The sequence below is a fragment of the Phascolarctos cinereus genome, unplaced genomic scaffold (genome assembly GCF_003287225.1).
Source record: "Phascolarctos cinereus isolate Bilbo 61053 unplaced genomic scaffold, phaCin_HiC Scaffold_3;HRSCAF=262, whole genome shotgun sequence".
Lineage (NCBI taxonomy): Eukaryota > Metazoa > Chordata > Mammalia > Diprotodontia > Phascolarctidae > Phascolarctos > Phascolarctos cinereus.
The window spans coordinates 71,009,790-71,036,380 of record NW_027555736.1 but is presented as its reverse complement, the minus strand read 5'-3'; the positions used below and the strand labels follow the sequence as shown (position 1 = coordinate 71,036,380).

At 37.8% G+C, this 26,591-nt stretch overlaps 1 protein-coding gene and 1 non-coding gene across 2 annotated transcripts; both read right to left on the bottom strand.

The window, feature by feature from the left end:
- Positions 1-52: 52 nt before the first annotated feature.
- On the bottom strand, positions 53-26,583 carry TIMM23B (translocase of inner mitochondrial membrane 23 homolog B). Its single transcript, XM_020996789.2, has 7 exons — positions 26,262-26,583; positions 22,879-22,937; positions 19,499-19,592; positions 19,125-19,209; positions 17,400-17,458; positions 15,993-16,103; positions 53-760 (listed from the first exon to the last, which is right to left on the bottom strand). Exons 1-7 carry the CDS (start codon positions 26,371-26,373, stop codon positions 645-647), a joined length of 636 nt encoding a protein of 211 aa, XP_020852448.1. The 5' UTR covers positions 26,374-26,583; the 3' UTR covers positions 53-644.
- Positions 17,886-18,094, bottom strand: LOC144456417 (small nucleolar RNA SNORA74). The gene has a single exon (XR_013485510.1). It is a non-coding gene; the product is annotated as a small nucleolar RNA SNORA74 (small nucleolar RNA).
- Positions 26,584-26,591: the final 8 nt, after the last annotated feature.

Below are 26,591 nucleotides of genomic sequence, written 5' to 3'. Positions count from 1 at the left end.
AACTTGTAGTAACAACAGAAGCTTCCAGGAGGGAAGATTAATTATATGTCTCTTAAATTTTTAAGTTCTTTATTCTTATATTTCCACACATCACATCACAACCATGAACCAATAAAACATTAACTGCAAAATCCCAATGTTTTGCTTAAATTGCTTACTGAGCCTTGGTTGTGACAGACGCCTTAAAATGGTACACATCTTTATTCTGATGTTACAGCTTTTGGTTCTAGAACACTCTTTATTGGAAATAAAGCAGTGTATTATAGTTCACAATAAATCATTAAGTGAATTAACTTGGTGGGTATGATGCTGACAATTATGTGACCTGAATCTGGGAATAAATCTTATTTCAAAAATTCAGGGGTAGTGGAGAGTGGACATGCAGCAGAAAGTTTTCAAAGGAGAAAACGATGACTGTGCTACTCAATGAGGCATCAGATGCTTTTGGCTCCAACACTACTGGCTGGAAGAAGTGCCAGTCCTGGTAAACTGTGCCAGTGATCTTCATGACAGTACAAAAGATCCTGTTATTTTTTTTCATACTAAATGTAGGTAGATCAGAATATTGCCCCAAATTGATTTTTACAAATCAACCTGGGGAACTTTTGATGTGTCCTCTATCCATTCAGTTCTCAGTATAAGCTCTAAAGTGACTGTTGTGTCAAGGAACCTTTCATGTGCTCCCAGTTGTTATACAATGCATACAGGCTAGTAAGGGTTAGTCCTGTCAGACCACCTCTTGCTACTCCACGAAGACCACCTGGAAGAAAACAGTAAAAGAAACATTTTAGTATCATGGAATAACAGCGATATACCTCCCCCCTCCCCCAACTAGGGATGACCAAGGTGACCAAAGTTAAGCAAAACCAAGCTGCATCAATCACATCTGAAAGCATGGACAGCATTCCATAACCATAGTCCCTTATCTTTTCTTGGGAGCTAAGCTTGGTCATTATAAAGGGAGAAAGTTTAGTGTCAAAATTAAACTCAAAAACCCTAAAACTAAAAAACTTAAGTTGATGTTAAGTCCAAGAAGATAATGAAAACAGACACAAACACAACTGTTACCTTTTAAAAGGTAACCTTTCTGAGATATTTTTCCATTGACCCTCTGTTTGAGCAGTCCAATTTTATTTACTTCTTGAGTGTCAGCAACAGCACTGGATAAGAGCACTCTTAGGGTAGCACTTACAAAGACTGCTTATCTGCTGCATAAGCCTGAGGACTTTTGGGGGTGGTGTGTATAATCACAATTTTGGTGACACTGGAGGCCCTATAAGAGATTAGGCAAGTCTTGGGTTTCCAAAACTACTTTTTTCCTATTACCCTACTAATGTGAGTCTGACAATTATAACTCAATTAGTATTTTAAGAGGCCTTTTGACATTGCACTACTTGCAAAACACTCAAAAGGACAAGACTCCAAAATGCATAAGGCAAAGGAAAAGGTATCTTGAATGTCACATACTTGTTTTGACCTTAAAATGCCAACCTCATAAAGTAAAACTAATAAGAAGGAATTAGGGAAGACAAGTAATGAAGAGTTATTTCATTTAAAAAACCAATACAATAAAATTTTGTAAGGCTCAGCAGAGAAATCTTACTAAGTAACTTTCTGATATAAAATATCCCAAAGTCAAGAATATGCTTACAGTTAAAACTTGTCACTTTCTTGTTCACTTATTTTCCTCTGGTTTGGTCAAAGTCCCTACAACGAAATCTTGTTCTGTTTTATAAAATGGAGGTGACCCTGAGTTCTTAATGACTATGCCTGTGGAGCTCCAGCTTGGGCAGGTCCTGAAAAACTTGAAAGGTTTCAAGCACGGGCTGTACAGAGGATGAGTCTCACTATGTTTAGGGAGATTCAATAGCTTTGCCACAGTTTAATGGATTTTTGGTGGGGGCAGGAGAGCTCTTAAAGGTGATTTACTAATGTTATAGAAGCATTGCAATCTGTGTTAGAAGAGGGACTACAGACACCCACATGGACAAAATTACTGATTCTTAAAACAGTGGTTCAAGCTGCAGCCTAATTTTTTCAAGCCATGTACTTTAAAATATCTGCAACACATTCATGTGTTAAAAGAACATGGATGGCTTAAAGAACATGGATGGGGCACAAAAGTATTTTCCATCCAGGAGTTTCTGGAGTTTTCATATAGGACTACTGACAGAATGTTTCCTTTAAAAAACAAAACCCAAAACTACCCCCCCCCCATTAACAAACATCAGCCTTCTCTCCTCACCCACTTACCCCACCATGGAAAAGAAAAAAAAAACTAAAACCTTTCTAACAAGCAAAACAAATCCCTTTATCAGCTATGCCCAAATAATATGTCTCGACTGAACCCTGAGTCCATCACCTTTCTGTCCAAAGGTAAGCTGCATGTTTCATCATCAGTCTGTTGGAACAGCGGCTGTTCATTATGTTGATCAGAGTTCTTAGGTTTTTCAAAGTTATCTTTACAATGTTGCTTTTATTCCAGTTCTTTGCCACCATAAAAAAGAGCTGCTATAAATATTTTTATACATACAGGTCCTTTTTCTTTGATCTGTTTGGGGTATACACCTAGTAACGGTATTGCAGGGTCACAGGATAGGTATAGTTTTGTAACTTTGTGGGCATAGTTCCCACTGCTTTCCAGAATGGCTGAACCTGTTCCCAGCTCCACTAACAGTGCATTAATGTACCTGTTTACCCACTACCCCACTATCATTTGTCATTTTCCTTTTTTTTTTTTTGGTTAATTTCACCAATCTGATGGGTGTGAGGTAGAATCTCAGAGTTGCTTTAATTTTCATTTTTCTAATTATTAATGATTCAGAACACTTTTTTCATATGGCTATTAATAGCCTGGATATTCATTTCTAAGATATTTTATCTTTACCTGAAGAGATGCTAAAATGAAAGCCCACAGGAACAGGAAGTCAAAAGAAGCTTTGTTTAAATTCTCTATGTACTTTTACATATCTCTAAATAAACTGGGACTATTTGTTCCAGTTAGCTCTTCAATGTTAACTGTGGAGTGTTTTGAGCTAAACAACAAACATATGATAGTTTAAAGGCAAAATGGAGTTTATATCCAGATTTAGTTAAGGCCCTACTTATAAGAAACCCATATGCCAGATAGTAACCAGTAACAGTTTGTGAACTTAGCTGAGTTGCGGAGCAGAAATATTTCAAAACAGACACAGTCCACTTCCAGAAGGGTTGCACTTACAGCTGGATTTATAAGATAGATGAAAGGACCACTCCTTTCAGCATTCACCCTGGTTCTGCCAGCTTCTGATAGCAAACCCGCCTCAGCTCTTCTTGGACAGTCTCAAATTTCATTATCTCCCCCTCTGCAGAAGCTACAGAATTCAATTTTCAATAGCTTTCAAATTTACAGGTAGGATTAGGAAATTAACCAACTGGTAAGAGCCAGAAAAAGTGGCATATGAAAAGCATATCAGTCTATTAAAGTAGGAAGACACTCCTCCAAATCTGTACTCTTTCTTTATGTTACAGAGTTTAAGCCTGGTGGGTACATTTGCTATGATCCTCTCAATGCCACTGAAAAAATGATAAATACTGAAGAATCATATATGCATATTCCAGCTGCTACCCTAAAATAGTTTTATTCATTTAATAAGGATTTACTTGGTGTACCTTTGACCTGCAAACCATTAAAAAAAAAAAGCTAGGATCACTGGAAATGTGTGTAAATTTATCTTACTTTGTAAAGAGGCAATAAGCTGGAGAACATGGGAATAAAGCCATTCAGACATATGAAATGAGATTAATAAGAACTAGTTTAGTCATCAGATAATAGTTCTAAGTCATTTGCATGGAACTGTGCAGTGAAAACTACTTGGAGCTAAAAAATACCAAAAGGGGAAGTGCTACAGATCATTTTGCTTCTAAATAAACACTCACAATAAGACTGAATTCCCTGAACCTTAACCATTATGGCTAAACTGGATTAGTCTTTAAGTCTGACCACAGGCCTGAACAGAATCTGCACATATAATAAAGTAATTATCGTTTGCATAAGAATTGGACTTTGATCCTTACCAAAGGATGTTATTCTCCTTGGTCCCTGTGGAAAAGTTTTAAATCGACGGAAACAATAAAAAAACAAAAACAATGATGAAAAATATATATCAGTGCTTTCTTATGTGTGATAGGAACCAAGAAGTTCATAAAACATTGAGGCTTGTCTCTTATTAAAGGAGTTTTAAGTTTCCCTTTTGAGCATAAGTTAACCTCTGGAAAGCTTGCTACTTCATGGTAAGTGAATACAGCTAAGCTTAAATCAATAAAACTATTTCTTTGGAAGCAGAAAGGAAAAAGAAAAAATTTTGCCTAAGAGGCTGTAACAATGGATTGTGCAGTGAGAGATGTCACATACTATATGCAATGCAAACTACAGTCCTGGATACATGTTGTGGAAAACTCTTGGAAGCAGGCAAGCACCTGGTCTATGTTTTAAAGGCCCAAGCTTTAATGATTTCACCTCCTGGAGCCCATCACTGTCGCTACCAAACTCATCTGCCTGAAACCTTGATAAGACAAGCCCCAAGGCAGACACTGTGGCTGTGTCCCCTTCCCCTGTGTTTTAACCCACAGATATTTAAAGTGGGGAATAAGCCCTTCAACAACTTGGCTTAAAGTGTCAGCATCTTCACTCTGTGCTCTCAAGATTTATGGGAGATCAACAGAAATTTCCCCTCTGGAAACTGTTAATGTGTCCCATAATGCAGCCTAGCTCAAATGACAACTGTTTTTAACAAGCTACAAGTCTGTCTACAAGTACAGTTGCTTCAAACATCGAGAAATTGCACATGGCTGTTCTCCAAAGGTCAATCTCCCCTGAGCAAAAACAATCTGGATATTAACATATCCTCAGGGCTAGCTCTGAAGGTAATAGTAAATTTGATTTCAAAGATTATCTATTTCTCAGGATTTGGGTATTTTAGAAACCCAAGTCTCATTCAGGAAGGAATAAGGTTTCCTCCTGTCTCTTCACACAACAGTCAATCTCATCCACAGGGTAATTTAAACAAACCATCTCACAGAAATTTCCATTTATAGAACCACTCCTAATTCTTGCCCCTTTAAGAAAATATGAGTGTGCTTTAATATAGGCAGACTATTTCCCAGAAAAATATATGGAACATCTTGAAGTAACAGCGCCCATTTGGAATGTAAAGAATGATTTCTCTCTTCATTAGGATTTCAACCAGAGGATTCAGGGCAGGTTGCTTAGAACTATTAAGTGGGTTATAATCCCGTTCAAAGCCAAAGCAGCAACTCCCTTCAAAACCACACAATAAAACCCAACTTTGGTATTTTGGATGTTGTAATGTAAATAGATTACCACCAACACTCACATGGCTGCTAAGTAGCACTATGAAAGATGCAAAAATCATGTGTTTGTTAAATCACTTAATTATTTATAGTTGTACTTGGTACGGAGAATGGATAACTGTTTGTTGGAGATGTCACAAATCCTTACATAACTCCAACAGTCTATTCAGACACATGTGTCTGTATACTCATTCCTTCCATTAACATCCTACTCTGACACTTCATCAGGGTGTGGGGGGCCATTTAGCTGGACTGAAAGCTCTGGCCATGTAGACTAAGCTGGGAAATCTCAGATCAAGGACCAGAAAACATCTGTCTCCCAACAAATTTTTCTTGTCATATAGGAAATATCTCATCAAGAATAACTAAGGGACAGCTAGGTGGTGCACTGGATAGAGCACCACCCAGGAGTCAGGAGGACCTGAGTTCAAATCCGGACTCAGACCAGACACTTGACATTTACTAGCTGTGTGACCCTGGGCAAGTCACTTAACCCCATTTGCCTCAAAAAAAAAAATTAAAGCCACAGTTTTGTACCCTTCCATCTTTAAGTCACACTTTATTGCATTAGAATTCTATGATATCATTTGTTATAATTTACATGTGGGAATATGACTAACATTTATGTAAGATGTGTTACATATATTTATAAGGTGAGAAGGTACATATTTGCTATTCTCAAAAAGTAATAACCCAATATTTTATGTCAAGATGCCGTGTTAGATTTATAAAAATATATCTAATCTCAAATATTCTCCCACGAGAGGAGAAATAACCTGTTTGGGAGGATATAGGTTAGGTTAAAAATTTGTATTTCTTACATCAAATGATGTTTAGGTAGCAGGAAGTATGAAATGGAAGTGATTTTTAGCATGGACATAGAAACTCAACACTGACCCACAGATAATTTGGTCCTGGCTTACTTTGGCTCACAGTATTTTCAACACACAAACTATGCATTTTTGGCTTTCAAATGATTTCACATATGTTACAGCTATATTTGTGTTCAAAGAATAAATCTAAGCCAATGATAAACAAGAACTTGAGTAGCAGGTGTGGCAGGAATGCAAACAGGCAACTTAACTGGGATTTAGGCATCAAGTCATTCTTATCCTAGTTGTGCATTAATAGTGCTCTATGGAAACCAGCTTTTTATTATTTTTATTTTGTTATTTAAGGAAGTAAGGCTTTCACTTATAGGAATAGCTGATTCCTACTCACTGTCCCACTCCTACTAAAATCCCCTTCAAAGACAGTGAAAATCTGAGACATCAGAAGAAAAGTCATATTACTCAACTTTGTGGTCATGAAATTTCCAACAGGAAAATAAAGCAATCAGTACAAGTGTACCAGTTCTCAGGCAGAAAAGGAGGCAGTAACATTGGAAAAGGCCAATTTAGAGAAGAAAAGTCCTTACAAACTAACCATGGTTGAGGTGGCTGTATTATACTTTCCTGTCCTGTTTCAGTGCTGCTGGACCTTCCTAGGTGTGACTTTGTCTGAATTCCTTCTCCATCCTATGGTTGCTATAACCCTTCCATGCCTTTATAGAATATTTCATGAATCGATGAGGCCAACTCACCAACAACTGGTCAACCCTTTTTTGATGAGCCTTACTAAATGTGGCTAGTTTGGCTCTTGGACAAGAGTCCCTTCCAGGTGCTGTTCTGCCCCTCCTCAATGTTCTTTTACTATGCTTAGCTGTGTACATGTTCACTTCATCTCCTCTCCGAGTAGAACACAGCTTCTTCAGGATAAGGCTTATTACATTTCTCTGTGGCACCCACATAATAGGCATTAAATAAATGTTTGTTGATCTGAATTTAATCTGTTATATCTGAATGCTATTATATTAAATACCAAACTTAATAAAAATAAGTACAATGGTTTTAGTTTTCCCTTCACTCTTATAAGACAGGAAACCAAGAAACTTAGATATATAACTATGGAAAGTAAAGCCTCACAAAACAAAGTGCTATTTCTCTGAAAGATGAAATCACAGCCCTCAAAGGAAAGTGTAATTACTAATTACAAACGGAGCTGGTAAAATGACTCAAAATTTCCATTCTTCACATAAGAAAGGAATAGAATCCATTGCATTTTTGTTGTTGAAAAGTGTTCTAGTGATCAATTTTTTGTCCTCGTTATGTTGTTGCAGTATCTTATATTGCTGACTACTCTCCTCTTTTATAATATTCACTTAGTGTTTTTAACCTCACAATCTCACAGTCCTCCTACTTCTGCTTGCTCCTTCTCTGAATTGTCACTGATCTTTTCTTTCTACATAATCTCTCCCACATGTTAATCTCATTAATTCCTATGTGGCAGATTAGTCTACAGCTAGATCTCGACCCCTCAAGGTCATTTTAACTACGAACTAGACATCTCCACCTGGCTGTCCTGGAGGCCCTTTCCACTCAACATGTCTAAAACTGAGCTCATCATTTCCTCCAGAATCTCGCTCTTCTCTCTTACCTTTCCTCTCTATCTTTCTCTAAAGTGAATCATCTAACTCATCTTTCTTAATTTCATAATCCAACCAGCTGTCAATTACATTTCTAAAACATCACTCATCTCCATTCCTACAGCCATAATAGTTCAAGCATTCACTGCCATTTGCCTAGACTCTTCTAATTTCCGTGTTCCCCTAAACAGAGAAATTTGAAGTTATTTGACCTGAGCTGATGCTTCTCCTATCTCTTCCTTTCAAAACCCCTTGTCACCAGCATCCATTTATTCCTTCTTTTCCCCCAGGTCTTTGGCAATAGGGGGGCCCTTCTCTTTGCCAAAGCCAACTTCTTTACATGTGCACTTGCTCCGATCCACCCTCCATCTGCACTCCCATTCTTCTCTAGTAGACTGTAGCCTCAATCATTCTTTCTCTCTGTCTCTAAACTTTAATCTCTTTCTGGGAAAGTGTTTTCTAATGCCTTCAAATGTCTCCCAATCCCCAAACTGTGGGTATATCCCAAGGTTTTGTTTCACAACTCCTATAATTTCTCTCCTGGCAACCTTGTCAGCTCCCATGGGTTTAATAATATCTCTGCAGGAAACTTACAGATTTATATACCCAAGCCTAGTGTCTTCCCTGGGCTTATATCATCACTTGCTTATTGGACATTTCAAACTGGATGGCCTCAAGACATCTCAAACACAACATGCCCCAAAATGAATTTATTATCTCTTACCCCTCCAAAACCTCGCCTTTCCTGAATTTCCCTGTTGCTGTACAAGGACCACCTGTCTAGTCTCCCAGGCTAACAACCTTAGCATTATCCTTGACATTTTCTTTTTTTTTCTGAGTAATTAATACTTTTATTAATTTTATTAGTTGATAACAAAAGAGGTAACAAAAGGGGTCAGTGGAAAATATCCTTGATATTTTCTCCCTTTAGATTGCAGGCTCCACATGTATACGACCGTATTTTGCCTTTCCTTGTACTTCCAGCATTTATAGCGCCTGGCACTTGGCAGGAACTTAATGATTTTTGACGGTCTCACTGATTACTCAATCCTTCTCACTCCACACAGCCAATCACTGGCCAAATATCAGCGTTTTTACTCCCACAACATCTCTCACACCCGGCCCTTTCTCTGTACTCATTCAGCTACTACTTTATTTTGAGCCCCCATCACCTCTTACTTAGATTATTACCACAGCTTCCTAACTGGTCTGCAGGCTTCAAGTCTCTCCTCACTGTAGTCCATACTTACTACTGCCAAAGTGCTTTTCCTTAGGTGCATTCTGCACTTAATCCACTCCAATGGCCCGCTACTGCCTAAGTAACCTCACCTGGGCCCCACTGTGGCAAGGCAATCCTTTCCTCCTTTCCTAATTAACTCAACGTCCTATTCACCACAGTGGCTCTTCCAAACCTTTTCATTCCTCCTCAAACCTCCCAAGGCTCCCGCTGCCAACCAATATCTCAACCGATAACTTTGCCACTTATTTTGCAGAAAAAACTGAGGCCAGTCACTGAGAGTTCCTCTTCTTTCCTCCTCCTAATCCCACAGCACTCAGGTGCCTTCCCCCATTATTTCCTCCTTGATCCCTATCTCACAAGTGATCTCATTCTATCCCATCTTCCCCTTATCCCTGATCTCTCAGTTATGTTCAATCTTTTCCAGTCTGCTGGCTACTTCTCTGCCACCTACAAACATGCCCAAGTTTCCCCCACTCTCAAAACACCCTCACTTGATCAGTTCTTCCCTGCAAGGTACCATTCCACATCTCTCCTGCCTTTTGTGGCTAAACTCCTTAAGAAGGCTGTCTAAAATAGGTGCCTCCCTTTCCTTTCCTTTCACTCTCAGGAGGCTTCTGACCTCGACATTCAACTGAAATCATTCACTCCAAAGTTACCAGTGATCCCTTAACTGCCAAATTTAATGGCCCTTTCTCAATCCTCATCTTTTCTGACCTCTCTGCAGCCTTTGGCATGGTCAAACACTTTCTTCTTCCTGGATACTTGCATGTACTTCTCAATCTCTTTTGTCTTATCTTCATCCACTTAGTGTATTCTCCAAGGATCTGTTCTGGGCCCTTTTCTATCAGTCAGTGAATAAGCATTTATTAGGTGCTTACTAAGTTCTAGGCACTGTGCTAAGCTCTGGGGATACAAAGAAAAGTAAGACAGTACCTGCTCTCAAGAAGCTTACAGAATAATGGGGGAGACAACAACCACATACACACACACACACACACACACACACACAAAACAATGGGGAAGACAACAACCATGTACAACATACACACAAACACACACAATCTAAAACTGGAAACAATCTCTGGGAAGGTACTAGCATTAAAGGGTAATTAGAAAAAGCTTCTTGCAGAAGGTGGGATTTTAGATGAAGCTTGAGGGAGCCAAGAAGCAGAGAATGCCAGGCACTAGGGTTGGCCAGTGAAAATGCCCAGAGTTGGGAATGTCTTGTGTGAGAAAAAGCTAGGAGGCCAGTGTCACTGATCAATGAGTACTTGGGGGTAAGTTAGGAGGGGCCCAGGTTGTGAAGGGTTTTGAATGCCAAACACAGGATTTTATATTTGATCCTAGTGGTGATAGCAAGTCAGTGGGGTTTATTGAGCAGGAAGGTGACATGGTCAGATATGAGCTCTAGGAAGATCAATTTGACAGCTAAGTAAAATGGATGAGATAAAAGAGAGATCTCAGCAAATGGCCTCAATATTTTCAGTGAAATATGTGGCAAAGTTCTCAGCTGGGAGTGTGGGACAAAGCCATGGGAGGTTTGAGGAGGGATGAAAAGGTGTGGAAAAGGTGCTATGGTGAACAGGATGATGAGTTCATTAGGGAGGTGTAAAAGAACTGCCTTGCCACAGTGAATGCCCAATTGAGATTATGTAAAAAATTTGTAGTGGATCCAGTCAACGTGATTTTGTGATTTTTCTCCATCACGTAAGAAGGAGTGAAGACAACAAGTAGTGGGAGTTATCCAGAACTGGTATTTGGCAGGACAAGATCTTTTAACAGGATAACTGGGCAAGCGACTTAAAAGAGGACAGCACAAAGATGAAATGGTTCCCCAAGGAGAATAGCTAGTGCAGGGGTAATGGCCTAGGAAAGAAATGAGTGGTCTACAGAGTGAAGGTCATTATGAAGACGAAGAACAAGGTTTGGGGTTGCAACACAGAGGGAGAATCAGAATGACAACAGATTGTGATCAGATGAGGGAATTTTAGAATTCAAAAGCCTACATCTATTGCAAATAACCATCTTTGAATGAAGCCGATGTAGGGTGGAGGAGTAGGTAAATGGAAATAAGCTGAGGAACTAGAATGTTAGGGTCTTCGAGGGAGTATCAATATGTATGTTGCAGTCCCCAGTATGAGAGAATATTCACAAGAGACATCCCTCATGGGGAGGAGGGAAAGACTATGAGCCAGGAACTGAACTGAGGGACACCTCGGTGCAGAACACCTCTATGCCTGAACTATATTACATAGAATTCTTATTGGTCTCCTTGCCTCACATCTCTACCACTCTAGTCCAGATACCCACTCACCTATCAAAGTGATCTAAAGTACAGGTCTGACCACATTACCTGATGCCTGTCCCTCTCCAAGATTAAATACAAAATCCTGTTTGGCTCTTAGAGCCTTCATAACCTTGGACTTTCCTATACTTTTCCCCATGGACTCTGTGATGCAGTGACACTGGCTTCCTTGCTGTTTTTCAAACAAGGCATCCATCTTCTGACTGTCATTTTCATTGGCTATCCTCTACTCCTAGAATACTCTCCCTTCTCATCTTCATCTCCTGGCTTCCTTCCAAGTTCCAGCTCAGTCCCCGCCTTTTTCATCAAGCCTTTCTCACTGCTTCTTAAGCTAGTGCCTTCCCTTTGCAACTAAGTCCACTTTGTCTAGTATGTTTCTTGTGTGCATGCAGCTGTTTACATGTGATTTCCCCCCGTTAGAATGTGAGCTCTTTGAGGACAGGGGCTGTTTTTTGCCTTTCTCTGTATACTTGGCACAGTGTTTGGCATTCATCCTAAGAGTTTTGGTGCAAAGTATAAACTCTTCTTGTTGAGTTTTTAACGTCCTTTACAACCTGGCCCATCCTATCTTTCTAGCCTCACTGGACATTACTCCTCCCCCCACAACTGGACCCAGACCAACTGGCCTTCTTCCTGTTTTGCACACATAACACTTCATTGTTCACTTCTATGCTTCTGTCCTGACTATCTCTCAGGTACTCCCTTCTTACCTTTACCTCACAGAATTCTTTTCTTCCTTGTGGTGATCACTGATCACTTTATCCATAAAGCATTTCCTGGTCTCCCACATGCCTGCATCTTTACATTTAACAACTGTGTATTTGTTCTCATTACGCCTATTCTTTACGTACTACCTCTCTTCATTACAATTGAAGCTTCTTAGGACGAAGGATTGTTTCATTCTTTGCATTTGTATTTCTAGGGTCTAGTCCAGTGCTTGTACAAAGGACAAGCCTAATAAATGCCTGTTGATTGACTGATCAAAGTCATCTCCCACACAACTCAGATCCAGCTCAAATACAACTGGCTTCAATATAGCCTTCTCAGATTTTCCCCTGCTGACGTGGTTACACATGTGATCTCAAAGCATTTGCATTTATCATTATTTGTATTATACTGGTTAGTCTACATGTTATCACTACCCCAAAAGGGTTTTTGAGGACAGAAACGTTATCTTTATGTCTCTTCTAGCTTTCTGCATTGCATGGAGTAATTTTAAAATACCTTGGATGTGAATCATTAAAGTTCCTTCTTAATCTAAACAACCTATATTTTATTACCTCTCACTAATAACACTAATTGATAAGTTAAACAAAAAGGTCATTAACTACAATTAATCTTCATTTGGCTTTAATTAAAATTCCTATGTCAAAATAAATCTTTGCTGTTTTTATTATGTTTTGGTCTTGTGGCCCTGGTTAGAGATTACAATGTAACTACAAGTGAAGGAAATGACAGAAAAGGAAAAACAAATGCTATGACAAGCTTTTTCTTTTCTTTCTTTTTTTTTCCTGAAAAATACTATGGAAACTTTTCAAGAAAAGCATGTCACAACAATTTAGTATCTCTGATCAGATGTGAAACTTTGGACCAGCATGCAAATATCCAGATCCTGCCCTAGGAGTGGGATGGTAGCTGTGGAGAGGTTATTTGAGAGGGTGGTTATCTGTTATGTCCATATCCATCCATATACCCAACCATTAAAGCATTAAGGAGTGACTTCCCTCTTTTCTGTACTTCTTATAGGTCTCTTGCTTCATTCCTACATGAGACTTCTTGGGTGTACCCATGAAGTGTTGCTATGAGCTTACTCCTCACACATCTGATTTGGCAGGCATTTCTCTCTTATTATACATCTCCCCAAAAAGTATGCTGGACAAAGTCCTATCATGCTAATTTAGTATGTAGTTTTCAGGGTTAGCAGACTACTGTTGAAATATGCAAAATTTGCAGATTATCCCATAACCTAATTCTTGGCCCAACCTATCAGTGAAAACTATTGATTCTACTCCACTGCTGACACACTACTCGAAACAGTCTATCCATAGTTTTGAAATTCACAGTTGAGGTCTGAAATGGCTTTGGTTTTATTGTGTCCTGTACCAAGGCCTCTCTCTTAGCTTTATACCTTACCTAGAAGTACAGAAAAACAAATATTTCATAGCAGTAGCTATTAGAGCCATTACAGAATTTCTGAATTTCCCAGGCTATCATTTAAATTTGTACTTGAATAGCACAGGCAATTAGAATACCTTAGCTTTGTATTTTCTCATGAGATCAGTCAAAATGCATCCATTTCTTTATTAGGCCATTAAACATAATGCACTAAATGGTGACAGAACAAGTGCCAACAGTTTAAAAATAATTTACACTAAGAAACAGATGGGTGTATGCTCCCAGACCACTATTATTCAACCAAAGCAAATGCTTTTCATTTATTTACAGAAGTACTTCCCAACACCAGTGGTAGTGGTCATCATAATGCCGACAATGATCAGTAGATTAAATAGAGAGAAAGTTAATCTCTGTGCCATAACACAAGTCTTACAATGGACTGCTAACAGCCACCCAATATTGTGTCAAAGAACTAAGCCAAACTCTGTGAGAAATAGTACTTTTAAAAATCTGAATTGTGGTAACATACACTTTTGTTAATCACAGGTCTTCTCAAAAAAGATAAATCCTCCTCTCTAAAACAAAATCCAATCCTAAAGAGTGATCTATGAAGATTATTAAGAAGAAAGAAACCTAAAGTTTTACATATATGTGTGGACTGCTGAAAAACTTAGCAATTCTGAATTGTTCAGGGCTGCAGCTTTGCATTTTCTATTACTCTAGTTCTACAGGCATATAAAAAAATTGCTCATAGAGCTGGCATTATTCTGAGCTCAGAAGCAACAATAAACATTTCATGGGACACTGGCTCATCTCATACCTCAATGCTCAGGATAAACACTTGTAACAGAATGTACCAACGTTTGAAATAGAGGATGACAAAGTAAAGAACTTCTATGAAAAATTTAATAAAACCCCAAATTAAATCAACATATAATTTGCAATTTGGTGATTTCAAAGCAAGGGTGGACATTGGGCAGGAAGATAAAATAAGTTGGAAAATATGATTCAGGAGTTAGGAAGGAAACAAGAAAATAAGACAGAAGAATATGTAAAAATGTCATGCCATCCATACAACATGACTATTTTCTTCAAGAACTGGAAAATGACATAGTAAACAAATATAACATAAAGAACTTAAAAAAATTTTTAAAAATTTTTTTTTATTTTTTTATTTTTAGGCAGTTGGAGTTAAGTGACTTGCCCAGAGTCACACAGCTAGTGTCAAGGGTTTGATCTGAGGCCAGATTTGAACTCAGGTCCTCCTGACTTCAGGGCTGGTGCTCATCCACTGAGCCACCTAGCTGCCCCAACATAAAGAACTTAACCAATCATGTTTTGACAGGAAATGATTCCTTAATGATATGGAGCCATTCTTGATTAAGCTCTTTGTATGGTTAGATCAAAGAGCAAACAATACAAAACTAGAGGAATAAAAAAAGAGAAAAAAATATGCTGTATAATTAAAATAACTCCAATCTAACTTAAATAAGCTGGTGAAAGGAAATGGATGAAGGAACGAACACATCAGAAACCACCTCAATGAGAAAGCACTTGGTCTCTTTGCCCAGTTGAGAGCTATGGCAGCCAGTGTCAAAACACACTCAAACTCAAAAAAGCTAAGTAATCCTAAGGTAAAGAATGAATTTGGGAAGACAAACATGAAAAGTGGGGGAGATCTGTACATTTTAAAAAATATACTCTGTTCATTGTCCAGGTCAGTGGATCCAAAATATTTGTACTCTAACATCAAAGTCCCAGTATAGTGAGAGTAAAGGATAATTGATGGAGAGGACTTGTACTCCATTCTGATTCATGATTTATGACAATAATATATGCTAGCTTTTACAGAGCACTATGTGCCAGGCCTTGTACTAAGTGCTTTACATGAAGAAACGTAGAGGAAAATTACTACATGGGATGGACTGGCATGCCACGGAGGGGCATCACTGGAGATCACTACATTCCTTTCTAGGCTGCCCTGCTGACTCATTCAGACTTTCTCTACTATGTCTCAAAAACCTCTTTACTCTAGAAGCTTACTCCACTCCTGGAATTCACATTTTGGAAATACCCTCCCTCTGTGGCCTGGCCTCTTCTTCTTTGCCCCCACCCTCCTCTCACCCAATAGTTGTCTTTTATGTGTTCAGCTTTCTCAAACAGAATGGAAACTCCCTGAGGGCAGGAACTGTCTTGGCTTATTCCTAGAACTTTGCCACAACAATTGGTACAAAGTAAGCTCTTGATTGGACTTAAGAGGGAACAGTAACTACATTGATGGGACATAGATAAGAATTGAAGAAACAGTGTTAGACCAACAATCAGCTGTGCCGATCACACAGGCTGACACATACGAATGAGAATCTCATATCCTCTTTTGTTCCATAAATAGGCTAAAGCCTGAAATTCATGGCAATAATTATACAATTTACTTCCTGAAAACAGTAAACAGCTTTACATCAAACATTCATAAACTAAATGTCAATTTCAACCCTGAAACTGAAATCAGCACCCACCTGTACATTTATATAACATTCCTGTCATGGTTCCAGCTGCTACTGTATTGATGTCATCTTCTGCACCTCGTGTTTTTTCTATGACAACACCAAATGCGCTATAGAGCAGAGCTGGGAATGGAATAGAAATGAATAATGAAATATCAGAGCAATCGTACTTCTTTACAACTTTCAAAGCTCTAATGATGACTTCATTTGTTTTTCTTAACCCTTTCCAAAGGATGATTTTGGAAATATGGTACCTCTTTGGGCTTCAAATATGTTCCTAAAATATTCTTATCTATTGTAAAACAACACACATCTTTTTCTTAACTTTCTGTATAAGCTTATCTGAACATTGTATCCTCAAGTATTCTCACCAACTCATTAATAGTAACTGTATATACCCCTTTATCCCAAGATTTCTCTTTATGCTTAAAGAAAAGCTCACTAGATGCTACCAAAACCAATGGATTTTGATGCTTTCACATAGGCATGTAAGCATCATTGATCAATCACCATTATCATTCACTCCAACCTACCTAAAAACTCTTGGTAATTTATAAAGGAACTGTTTTCTTATAACGTTCAGGCCTTGTCAGTAGACGACAAGCCAGTGCAAATCTAATCTGGTAAACAGAACATGCCGCTAGGAAAACACAGAGGGAAGGCTTGATTAATGTATCACATCTCACAATAGGAGCATGAACTCTTCTTAACATAAAGAACCTTTTCAGTTTGAACTGACTTCATTAATTAATGTGGACTATAACTTCAGTTTCCGGGTATTTTCACTGGCTGGCCTTCATGCCTGGGACACATTCTGTCTGCTGATTTCTCTGACTTCCTTAAGTCTCTACTAAAATCCTTATCTTTTACAGGAAGCCTTTCCCAACCCCTTAATTCTAGAGCCTTTCTTCTCTTAATTATTTCCTATTTATCCTGTATATAGCTTGCCTGCTATACATCTGTTCACATACAGTCTCCTCTATTGGATTCCATGTTCCTTGAGAGCAAGGGCTGTCTTTTGCCTTTTTTTTTTTTTTTTTGTATTCCCAGTGCTTACACAGTGCCTGGAACACAGCAGGCATTTAATAAATGTTTACTGATTGATCAACTGATTTTCTGCTTACACAGGGAAAATGTCAGAAACACTATTAAAATTAGCAGCAAATATAAATGGATAAGACAGGAGTGAAGGTGATATTTAAAATTATTTTCATTAAGCAATTATTTTTCCCTCAGAAAGTGTGTGTGTGTGTGTGTGTGTGTGTGTAGAGGGAGAGACAGAGTGCTTGAGCGCAGCACTTGTAATTTTAGTCTCAAAAATCTCTAGTTGCACTATTGGACTAAAATGTAGTCACCCTTAAACCTGAAATGAGGCTCACATTATCTAATTTACTGTCACCACAGAACACTTTTACTTACCCAGAGAGCCCAGAGTGTTAGCCCATAGTGCCCCTTGCCTGGTTACCATATTTAAAATCCTATTAGGAAAGAGAGAAGCATTACTGCTTATGTTCATTTATTTTAGAGAACTCAAATATTAGATCCACTAAAGCTCTGAAATACATGGATTCTGACAATTTTCTTTTTCAAAATTAATGTCTAAATTCAATTATAGCTATTAAAGAAGTAACTATGTTAGACACCATCAACATTTCAGTCTACCTAGGAATTGAGGAAAGTCCCTATAGGAACTGTGGATCCTCAGTCCTTGACTACATGGTCACTAAAGCAAGAATGGAATGTATTTTTAAAAGTGGCTCATACAAATTGTTTATCATCTATTATTACTATCAGAACCTAGCTTGAATTATTTTTTTATATTATAATGTAGGATCAAGAGATGAGTGGTCAACTTGAGGTTAAAAAAAAAAAGCCACCAGAAGTACAGATACATTTTTTATAATTTATGTCTGCTTCCACACTAACACTGAATAGTCAAAATCCCTGCTCAGCACACTCTCGAGGAAGCACAGTCCCCTTCTGTCTGCCCTGATACCAGGAATCACTAGAACAGTGAAGGTGGTAACCAGGTCAAAAGGACAGTCTATTAATCTACCAGTAGTGTAACACTATCACAGGAATGGCAATGTCCTGGATAGCTGACTACCACTGGACCTCACAAGACTACCATGTGACAGCAAAAAACACATTTATGATTATCCCATGTTCAATTAAAAGCCAGCTTGTTTTCACTGATTTGTAAATTATAAAGTTTTTAAAAATGGTAGACAAAGGGGTTTTTTTTGGGTGGGGGATATAATTTTATTCTTTCCAATTACATGTAAAGATAGTTTTCAACATTCATTTTTATAAGATTTTGAGTTCCATATTTTTCTCCCTCTCTCCCTCCCCTCCTCAAAAAGGCAAGCAATCTGTATAGGTTGTACATGTGTAATCACGGAAACATATTTCCACATCAGTCATGTTGTGAAAGAAGAAACAGAACAAAAGGGGAAAGCCACCAAAAAAAAAAGTGAAAATGATATGCCTTGATCTACATTTATTCTTTGGATGTGGATAGCATTTTCCATCATGAGTTACTGGAATTTAGACAAAATATTAATAAAGACAATAAAAGTTACCTGTGGTAAAGTTAAAATGTAAGGAAATTAATTTTATGAATAATTGTTAGAGCATGAATCTACCACAATATACTATTTTGTTTTTAATATAACACATTTCACTTTAAATTTTTAAAGGTACTTTCATATCTTTAATTTCATTTTTGGTACTTGTTTCATTTCATTTTTTTGTTTGTAAAAACCATCTAAGTAAAAATTCTATTATGATGATGGAAAAGATTATAAAATAATTCCTAGTTAGCTCTAATTTATTTTAAGATCACCTTTATTCAGAATGCAACTGCTGTAAATGATGCCCCCCCCCCAAAATAGAGCTTTTTAAATTACTATCCGAATATAAAAGGAAAGAGTCATATTTGTTATATGTTGTGAAAGCAAAGATGGCTTTCAAGGAAATGACCTTCAGAAAGTTTCAGGGTCTTAACTCAAGTACTAATAAAACTAAGACATTCAGTGCCCCCTGTTGGCTGAACTTATGCCAAGTATGAATGTTTTTTTTTTTTAAAACAAAATCTGAACAAAGATGAAGTGTTTAGGTATTACGACATCAAACAAGACTTACTGTACATTTCTTGGCTTGGACCAGGCCATCTTTTGTGTTTCTTTTAGTCCCAGCCTCAAGCCATTCACTGCTCCAAATGTAGCTCCTTAAAGAACCAAAATATTAACAATTATTGTACAAAGAATCCAGAATTATGATATACTTCAAAACTTGTAACAGTAAAAACAAAACAACCCAAAAAACCAATGACCCTGAATAGATAGATGTCTTTTGTAGAAAATACAACCACTTTTAAAAATTACATTATACTGTTGGAAAAAGAAAAATTTACCAAATTTTCCTTATGATTGCCTTCCCAACTTAATCACCATGTATTATTGCACACCTTTCTGCCTTAAAATATAAAACAATCAAGCATGGAGATGTATACCTACCTGTTATACAGCATCCTCCAATGGTAAAAAATGCCAATTCAAACCTGCCCCGTGTTTTATTGGCTCCAGTGGGTAAAATAAACTCATCTGTGTCCTAAAAGGTAAAAATGAAAACACATTTTATTCTGCTCTGGAGATATACCAATCATCAAAGTCCTTTGTGATTTTCCAAAACAAATTTCCAAAGAAAACGAAATTTTAATTAAACTAAATCCTACTACAGAAATATCCCACTTGTCTGGAGGTCAGATTTCTTATAACTCCAACTGCATGCAACCCTGAATGAAGTGAAGCAAAATACTTGTCACAAAACTTAGGAGAGAGTCAGGTCCAATGTATTGATTTGTTTTGTTTAATGATATTTGTTATAAGAAGGGTTCCATTCTGATGTGGAATGGCAGATGAGTGAAAGCAACGTAACAAATTGTATCAATACATTCAGAAAAAAAGAACTTTGAAAAGCTCCTCACTCAATACAGTCAATCTTACTTAACCAGAACATAAAGGTCAGGGAAAACCTGACCCCTACTAGTCTAAGTCAGTCATTTAACCTGTCTGAGGCTCAGTTTTCTTACCTCTAAAAGTGGGTTTATAATACTTTTTACATGGTTTTTATAAAGATGAAATGAGATAATCTACTTAAAGTGGCCTATAAGCTTAAAAATCACTATTAAAATGTCATTTATTATTATTATTAATAAATGTTATTAGAGGCAGAAAGTCTAATAGGATTGAGAAGCAAATGCCAGGAAAAACTGACAATAAAGAAAAAGATAACAAAAAATAGTTACTGTGTGCAGAGTACCATATTTGAAGCTACAGGACATAACAAAGACACAAAGATTTCCTTTTATTTATTCATTCAACAAATACTTATTGAGAGACCCCCTATGTACATATACAGAATGTTTTAAAATTGATAAAAGCAGAGCCAAGACTATGAAAAACCTTTAATCTAAAGTCATTTAGGCATAGGGGCAAAGAGTCCTATCTACTTCACAGGCCTTGAGGACACCACGATACTGTAACATAATACCATCGCTGACATTCAGGATGGCCTTAAGTCATTAAGATAAAATTATGTTCATAGAATTATAAAGTTTTAGAATTGGAAGGGACCTCAACAGCTATTTAGCCCAATCTGTAAGAACAAGGAATCTTCACTATAACATATCCAAGAGGTCAGGAGCCTCTGCTTGACTCACTCCCAAGACAGCACAATCCATGTATGGATCACTCTAATTCTTAGGAGTTTTTCTGACATCAAGCCTAAAGCTGCCTCTCTGCAACTTCCAACATCTCCTCTCAGTTCTGTCCTCTGAGGTCAAATAGAACAAAATGTAATCCCTCTTCTCCAAGACAGCCCTGCAAAGTACTTGAATGAAGGTAGCTACTGTCTTCCTTCTTCTCCAGGCCAAATACTCCCACTTCCTTCAACTAATCTTCCTATCACATCAACTCCAGGCTCTTTTACCAACTTGACTATTTTCTTTTGGAGGCTCCTGAGCTTATCAATGTGCTTCAATAGTCTGAGACTATCTTGCAGAGGATATTACATTTTTTAGCAAGAGTTCCATACAAAATGGTTAAAAATCTTAAAAAAAAAATTTGTCATGTAAAAGAAAGGGGGATCAGTTAACTGCAAACTCCACTTATGTAAATGTACCTTGTTTCTCATAGCAGCCAGATAAACAAGGAATCAAAATAATCGGAATCTTTGGCATTTCCCCCATAAAACCAGAAAGAAAAACAAAATCTTCTCCCAAACCAATATTATTAATTTACTAAGAAAATCAACTTTTAATTGAAACCTGTGGATCTTAGGGTATAAAGGCAACCTAATGACACATACCCACTTTTCCACTACTCCAAACCTAGAAGTAATTTGCAGCATGAATGCAATATTAAATGGAAGTCAAATATGTTTTGATGAGGTTACTAACTCAGAAAGTCAAATATATTTATCTTACAAAGAATTTTAGCCAGGTTGAAATAAAAAGAGTTAGTTAAAAAAAAATAACCCCCAAAACAAAAACTAATCCTTATTTAATTCAAAACTGAATTAATCAGTTGACTTTATATCCTCAGGATTCTAGTTAATCAATGTTTTAGTGAATTATCATACACAGATATTTTCTTATCTTTATATATTAGAACCACAGAATCTTGGAATGGAACGGAAGTTTTAAAAGGTCATCTTATCTAATGAATAAATATTCCAAGTCAAAAAAATTTAAGGTGAATCCTAGATCACTATGCTAATTTCTACTACATAGACCTACTTCTAGAAACAGTGACAACTAGAAGTCAACAAAGTAGAAAGAAAAAAATCCAAAAATTCATCATCTAAATAATTATGCATTAATAGGAAGCTAAAGATTTTAAGCAGTGAATTAACAAAGATAATTAGATTTCAGAGAAACCTAGGAAGACTTGTATGAACTGATAGAAAGAAGAAAGCAGAACCAAGAGAAAAAATTTATACAATAACCATGTTATAAAGAAAACTAACTTTGAAAGACTTAAGAACTCTGACCAATGCAATGACCAGGCATTACTCCAGAGAACTTTTACCCACCTCCTAATGAAGGGGTAACGGACTCAAGATAGAGAATAGGACACATATTTTCAGACACGGCACACACGGATTTCTTTTGCTTGACTATACCTGCTACCAGGATTGTGTTTTTCTTTCTTAATTTGGAAGAAAGGAGGGGAGAAAAAGGAAGTTAGTAAAAATACTGCCACCCCCAAAGAGGGTCATTAGAGCATTTTTAAAAATGCACAGAAGAGAGCAGAAAATTAAGAAAGAAACATAGATAAGAGGACAGCTTTGACAGTGACATGGTAAATTTACTACATACTTAAAAATAAAGATATGTGGTTTCACATATAATCATCAGTTTCCTATTTTACTTTGTATATAGGAAATTTTTTTTGCTTTGTTCAATAAATTCAGAATTTTTGGTGAAATCCCCAATAATTTTTGGTTAAAATTTTAAACTCATTCAAAAACAGCTGTCAGATAATGAAATCTGACAGTTATGGCACTCCAGTTGTTTTATGAATAGCTATTTCACAAACCACTATGGAGAAAATATCCCAAGACCATATTAGAGCATGACAGATTCAGAGTTGGATAAGGCTATCTCTTCCAAACCCCTCAATCTACAGATGAACAAACTGAGGCCCACTTATGTTAAGAAAGTTGACAAAGGCCACAAAAGTAGTAAATAGCATAGCCAGATGTGCCCCCTGGTCCTTTAACTCCAGATTTGTCTTTCTAATGTTACTTACTAGGTTTTTAAGAAATTAATTAGGATATAATAAAATCAGGCAGAATTCTAAGATAATCACATAATGTTTAGGCTCAATCTTACCTGTATAAGATATCTGGGATCCACATTTAAATATGGAGACAGAGGACTCATACCAGTAACTAGAGAGAAAACAGGTATTTTATCACAATGAAAGTTTTTGTAATGTACCATATTTTATATTACACGGAAGCAGCAAAGTAAAACAAAATAAGCCAATCCTTGGAGGGAAAAGTGGCTTTGAGTTAATGTTATTCCTTTTTTATATTCAAAAAGGTAGAATTTTAACTAAGTTTGGTTTTAGCTGCGTAGAGGGGTTTATTTTTTCTTTTAAAAAGTATTTTGATACATTCTGTCTTTACATCAGTTATTTCTTGGGAGCAATCTTCTAGCCTAAGCCATGCTTCCCCCTAACCCACCCAAGAGTAACTATGAAGCATAAACATCTGATAGTAATAAAACCTAATAATACATAGAACATTCTATCTTTGAAGTCTCCTGCCTCTATGCTATGATCTGGATGGTACATCTTATTATTTGTCCTCTGAAACCATTATAGGATTTTTGATTACTCAAAATTGAAATTCCTTGTAGCTATCTTTTCATTTACACACTAGTAATCCTTGTGTATATTGTCCCTTGAGTTTTGCTCATTCTACTCAGGATCAGTTTATGGCAATCAACCAGTATTTCTCTCAATTCTTCAAATTCATCTCACACACATACTGATGAGAACTCATTTTGATTCTAGGTCTTTGCTACTACAAAGAATGCTGTTACGGATATTTTGGTATACACTGGAACCTTGTTTCTGTTTTTGAGTGCCTTGGGGTATACATTCAGTAGTGGAAATGTTGGGTTGAAGGAATAGGTCAGTAGCTTTTCATAGTTTCACCAACAGCAAGTAGTGTGCCTATCTCCCCAAAGTGCTCCCAACACTGACAGTTCCCATTTTTAGCCCTCTTTTGACAGCTTGCAGAGTGTGAGGTAAAACCTCACAATTGTTACAAGTTGCATTCTTTTACCATTAGTGATTTGGAGCATATTTCCATTTGACCGTTTATAATATGCAATTTTTACTTTGAATACTGTGCATATCCATTGACTATTTATCTAAGAGGAAACATCTTTGCGTTACATTTTTATATCAATATCCTATAAATCCTGGATATCAGACTTTCATTAGTGTTTGAGGTAGAGACTGGACTTGAGATTTTATTGATGTAGATTGGCATTCTGCAAGTTATAATTATAGCACAGGTGTTCTTAATCTGGAGACTGTGAACTTGTTTTAAAGAATATTTTGATAGCTCTTTTTCAATATTATTGATTACCTTTATAATCTTACATGTTTTAATGTACGCATTTAAAAACATTCTAAGAAAGGATTCATAGGTTTGACCAGACTGCTAAAGGAGTCCAGGACCCACAGAACATTAGGAAGCCCTGTCTTAGAGAACTGCCATGGCTATGAAAGGTTAAGTGACTTTCCCAGGGTCACACAAAAATTTATCTAAAAACAAACAAACCTGGGCTTATAGGTATTATTTGATGCCAATATTTTTGCCTACTCTGATTTCTCTTATTTTACTCATGCTTTTCCGTGGTCACCATGATCTGTTTTGTCTTTAATGATACACTTTATCCCTTGTTTGCTAAAGAACTCTCCCCCAGACACAGCTGTGGAATGTACTTAGTCTAGTACTATCATGTTTAAATGGTACGATGTTTTATCTTCAGGTCACACATATGCCTTGAATTCATTGTGACATATGGAATAAATCATTATCTAAACCTAACTGCTATTAAACACCTTCCAGTTTTTCCAACAGTTCTTGTCAAAAAGGAAATCTTTCCCCAAGTATTTTATGTTCTTGGGTTTATCAAAACACTGACAGTTTTTAATTGATTTTGTTTGCTGTTTATGTAGTCTGTTCCACTGGTCTATTTTTATTTTTAAAATGAATATCATATAGTTGTAATGACTACTGTTTTGAAATATAGTTTAAGGTCTGCTAATGCTATACTTCCTTCACATGTACTTTTCCCTCAATATTTTCCTTCATATTCTAGATATTTTTTGTCTAATTCAATAAAGTATCCCTTAGGTAATCTGAGTCATATAATATTAAAGGTATAAATTAATTTTAGTAATACTGCAATTTCCACCTAGGGAGATTTCTGAGGAAGGGAAATAATTCTAGGACAAAGGTGGACGAAGAGCAAATTGGATGAGGAATTATTAACTGTATTATAATAAATTCTTAGGATCACAAAAGAAAAGGACGCCAACCCCAAAATTTATCTTTAGAGGATCCTGGCTCTTGGTACATAGGATACCAAGGTTAACTAAGCCTCAACTCATTTTTCTTACCAAAAATCCAATCAAGTCAACAATTTGAGACAGGCCAAGTGTTATTCATGGTCTTTAACTCCCCTGAGGAGCTGGGCTCTAAACCAATCCCTGTCAGAGACATTGTAGTAAAGTCTCAGAATTTCCTTTTGACCTAGTTTCTCCATCTCTGAAAGAAGACTGGGTTCCTGCCCCTTGCAGGAATCTGCTGAAAATAAAAGTGTCTAGGGTTATGTGGAAGAATTCTGAGTTCTTGGGAAGAGGGGCCTCCTAGAAAGGCAAGTTACTAAATTACAGTATTGTGAAGACCCTCTCCCAGTCCACCTTCAGGTCAAGCTTCACCTTTTTCAGCTCAAAGTTCCAAAGCTGACTGCCCCTCTGGAAAAAATGTGCAGGATCCCCATTGAAAGGATAAATCCAGGTCATTCCCTCACCTTTTGTTCCTGCCCTCTCACCACCACCTTCACTTATGTAAGCCCTCCTTTCTGACCCTCCATAACTTTGACTCCCAAACTTCTACAGTGTTTATTACCGTATCACTACCTTGGACACTGAGCTCAAACTAAGTTTAACTTCCTCGTCTTGGTGTGTGTCTAGCTTCTGTAAATGAAACAAAATCTAAGCTTCCTGAGGGGCAGGCACTACACCTTTGTCTAAAGGTTCAAAATGCCTGGCCCGTGGCAGGTGTTCAATAGTGGCCTGCTGGATTGAACAGACACTGATCTCCTTGGTGTCCGACCGAGGGACCTGCAGCTACTTACTCGTGAGTTTTGCGGATGAAGAGGATTCAGGGAGAACCTGATATTGGGGTCACAACACGAGCCCTACACGTGTTTCCGAAATCCTTCCCACACCTTTCATGGAGTGCCAAGGAGATGGGTGGCAGACAGCTTAGCGGACGTCCAAAAGCCATCCCCTAAATCCCTTATGGGGCGAATAAAAAAAACGGGCCAAGCACTCTGACACGGCCCCCACCCCCACCCCGCTGTGGCTGGAGAAAGTCGCTGGACCCCCGCAGAGAGGAGAGGGAGGGGTAAGATCGGCTGGGAAATGGGGGAGGGGATTCGGGGTGGGCCCTTGGATAGATACTCACGGGGCACTCCGGCCAGATCGGCGTTCGAGTAGCTCATCCCGGAGCCGCTCCCGCCGAAAAACCCCGCCAGGCCTCCCGAGGTCCTGTTGCTGTTGCCTCCGCTGCCCTCCATGGCTCCGCTCCTTCTTTTCCGTCCACTGCCCGAGGTCTCCGCTTCAGGCCGGGGCCCCTCCAGCGGCCGTTAGTCCGCGACACCGCGCGGACCCTGACCGCGATGCTCTCAGCCCTCCCCGGCCGCCGCCGAAGCCGCCGCCGGTACCGCGACAGCCGCCGCCACCTCCGCCTCCTTCACGCGGTGACCTTCCGGGGCGCCCAGTGACCGTCAAGCGG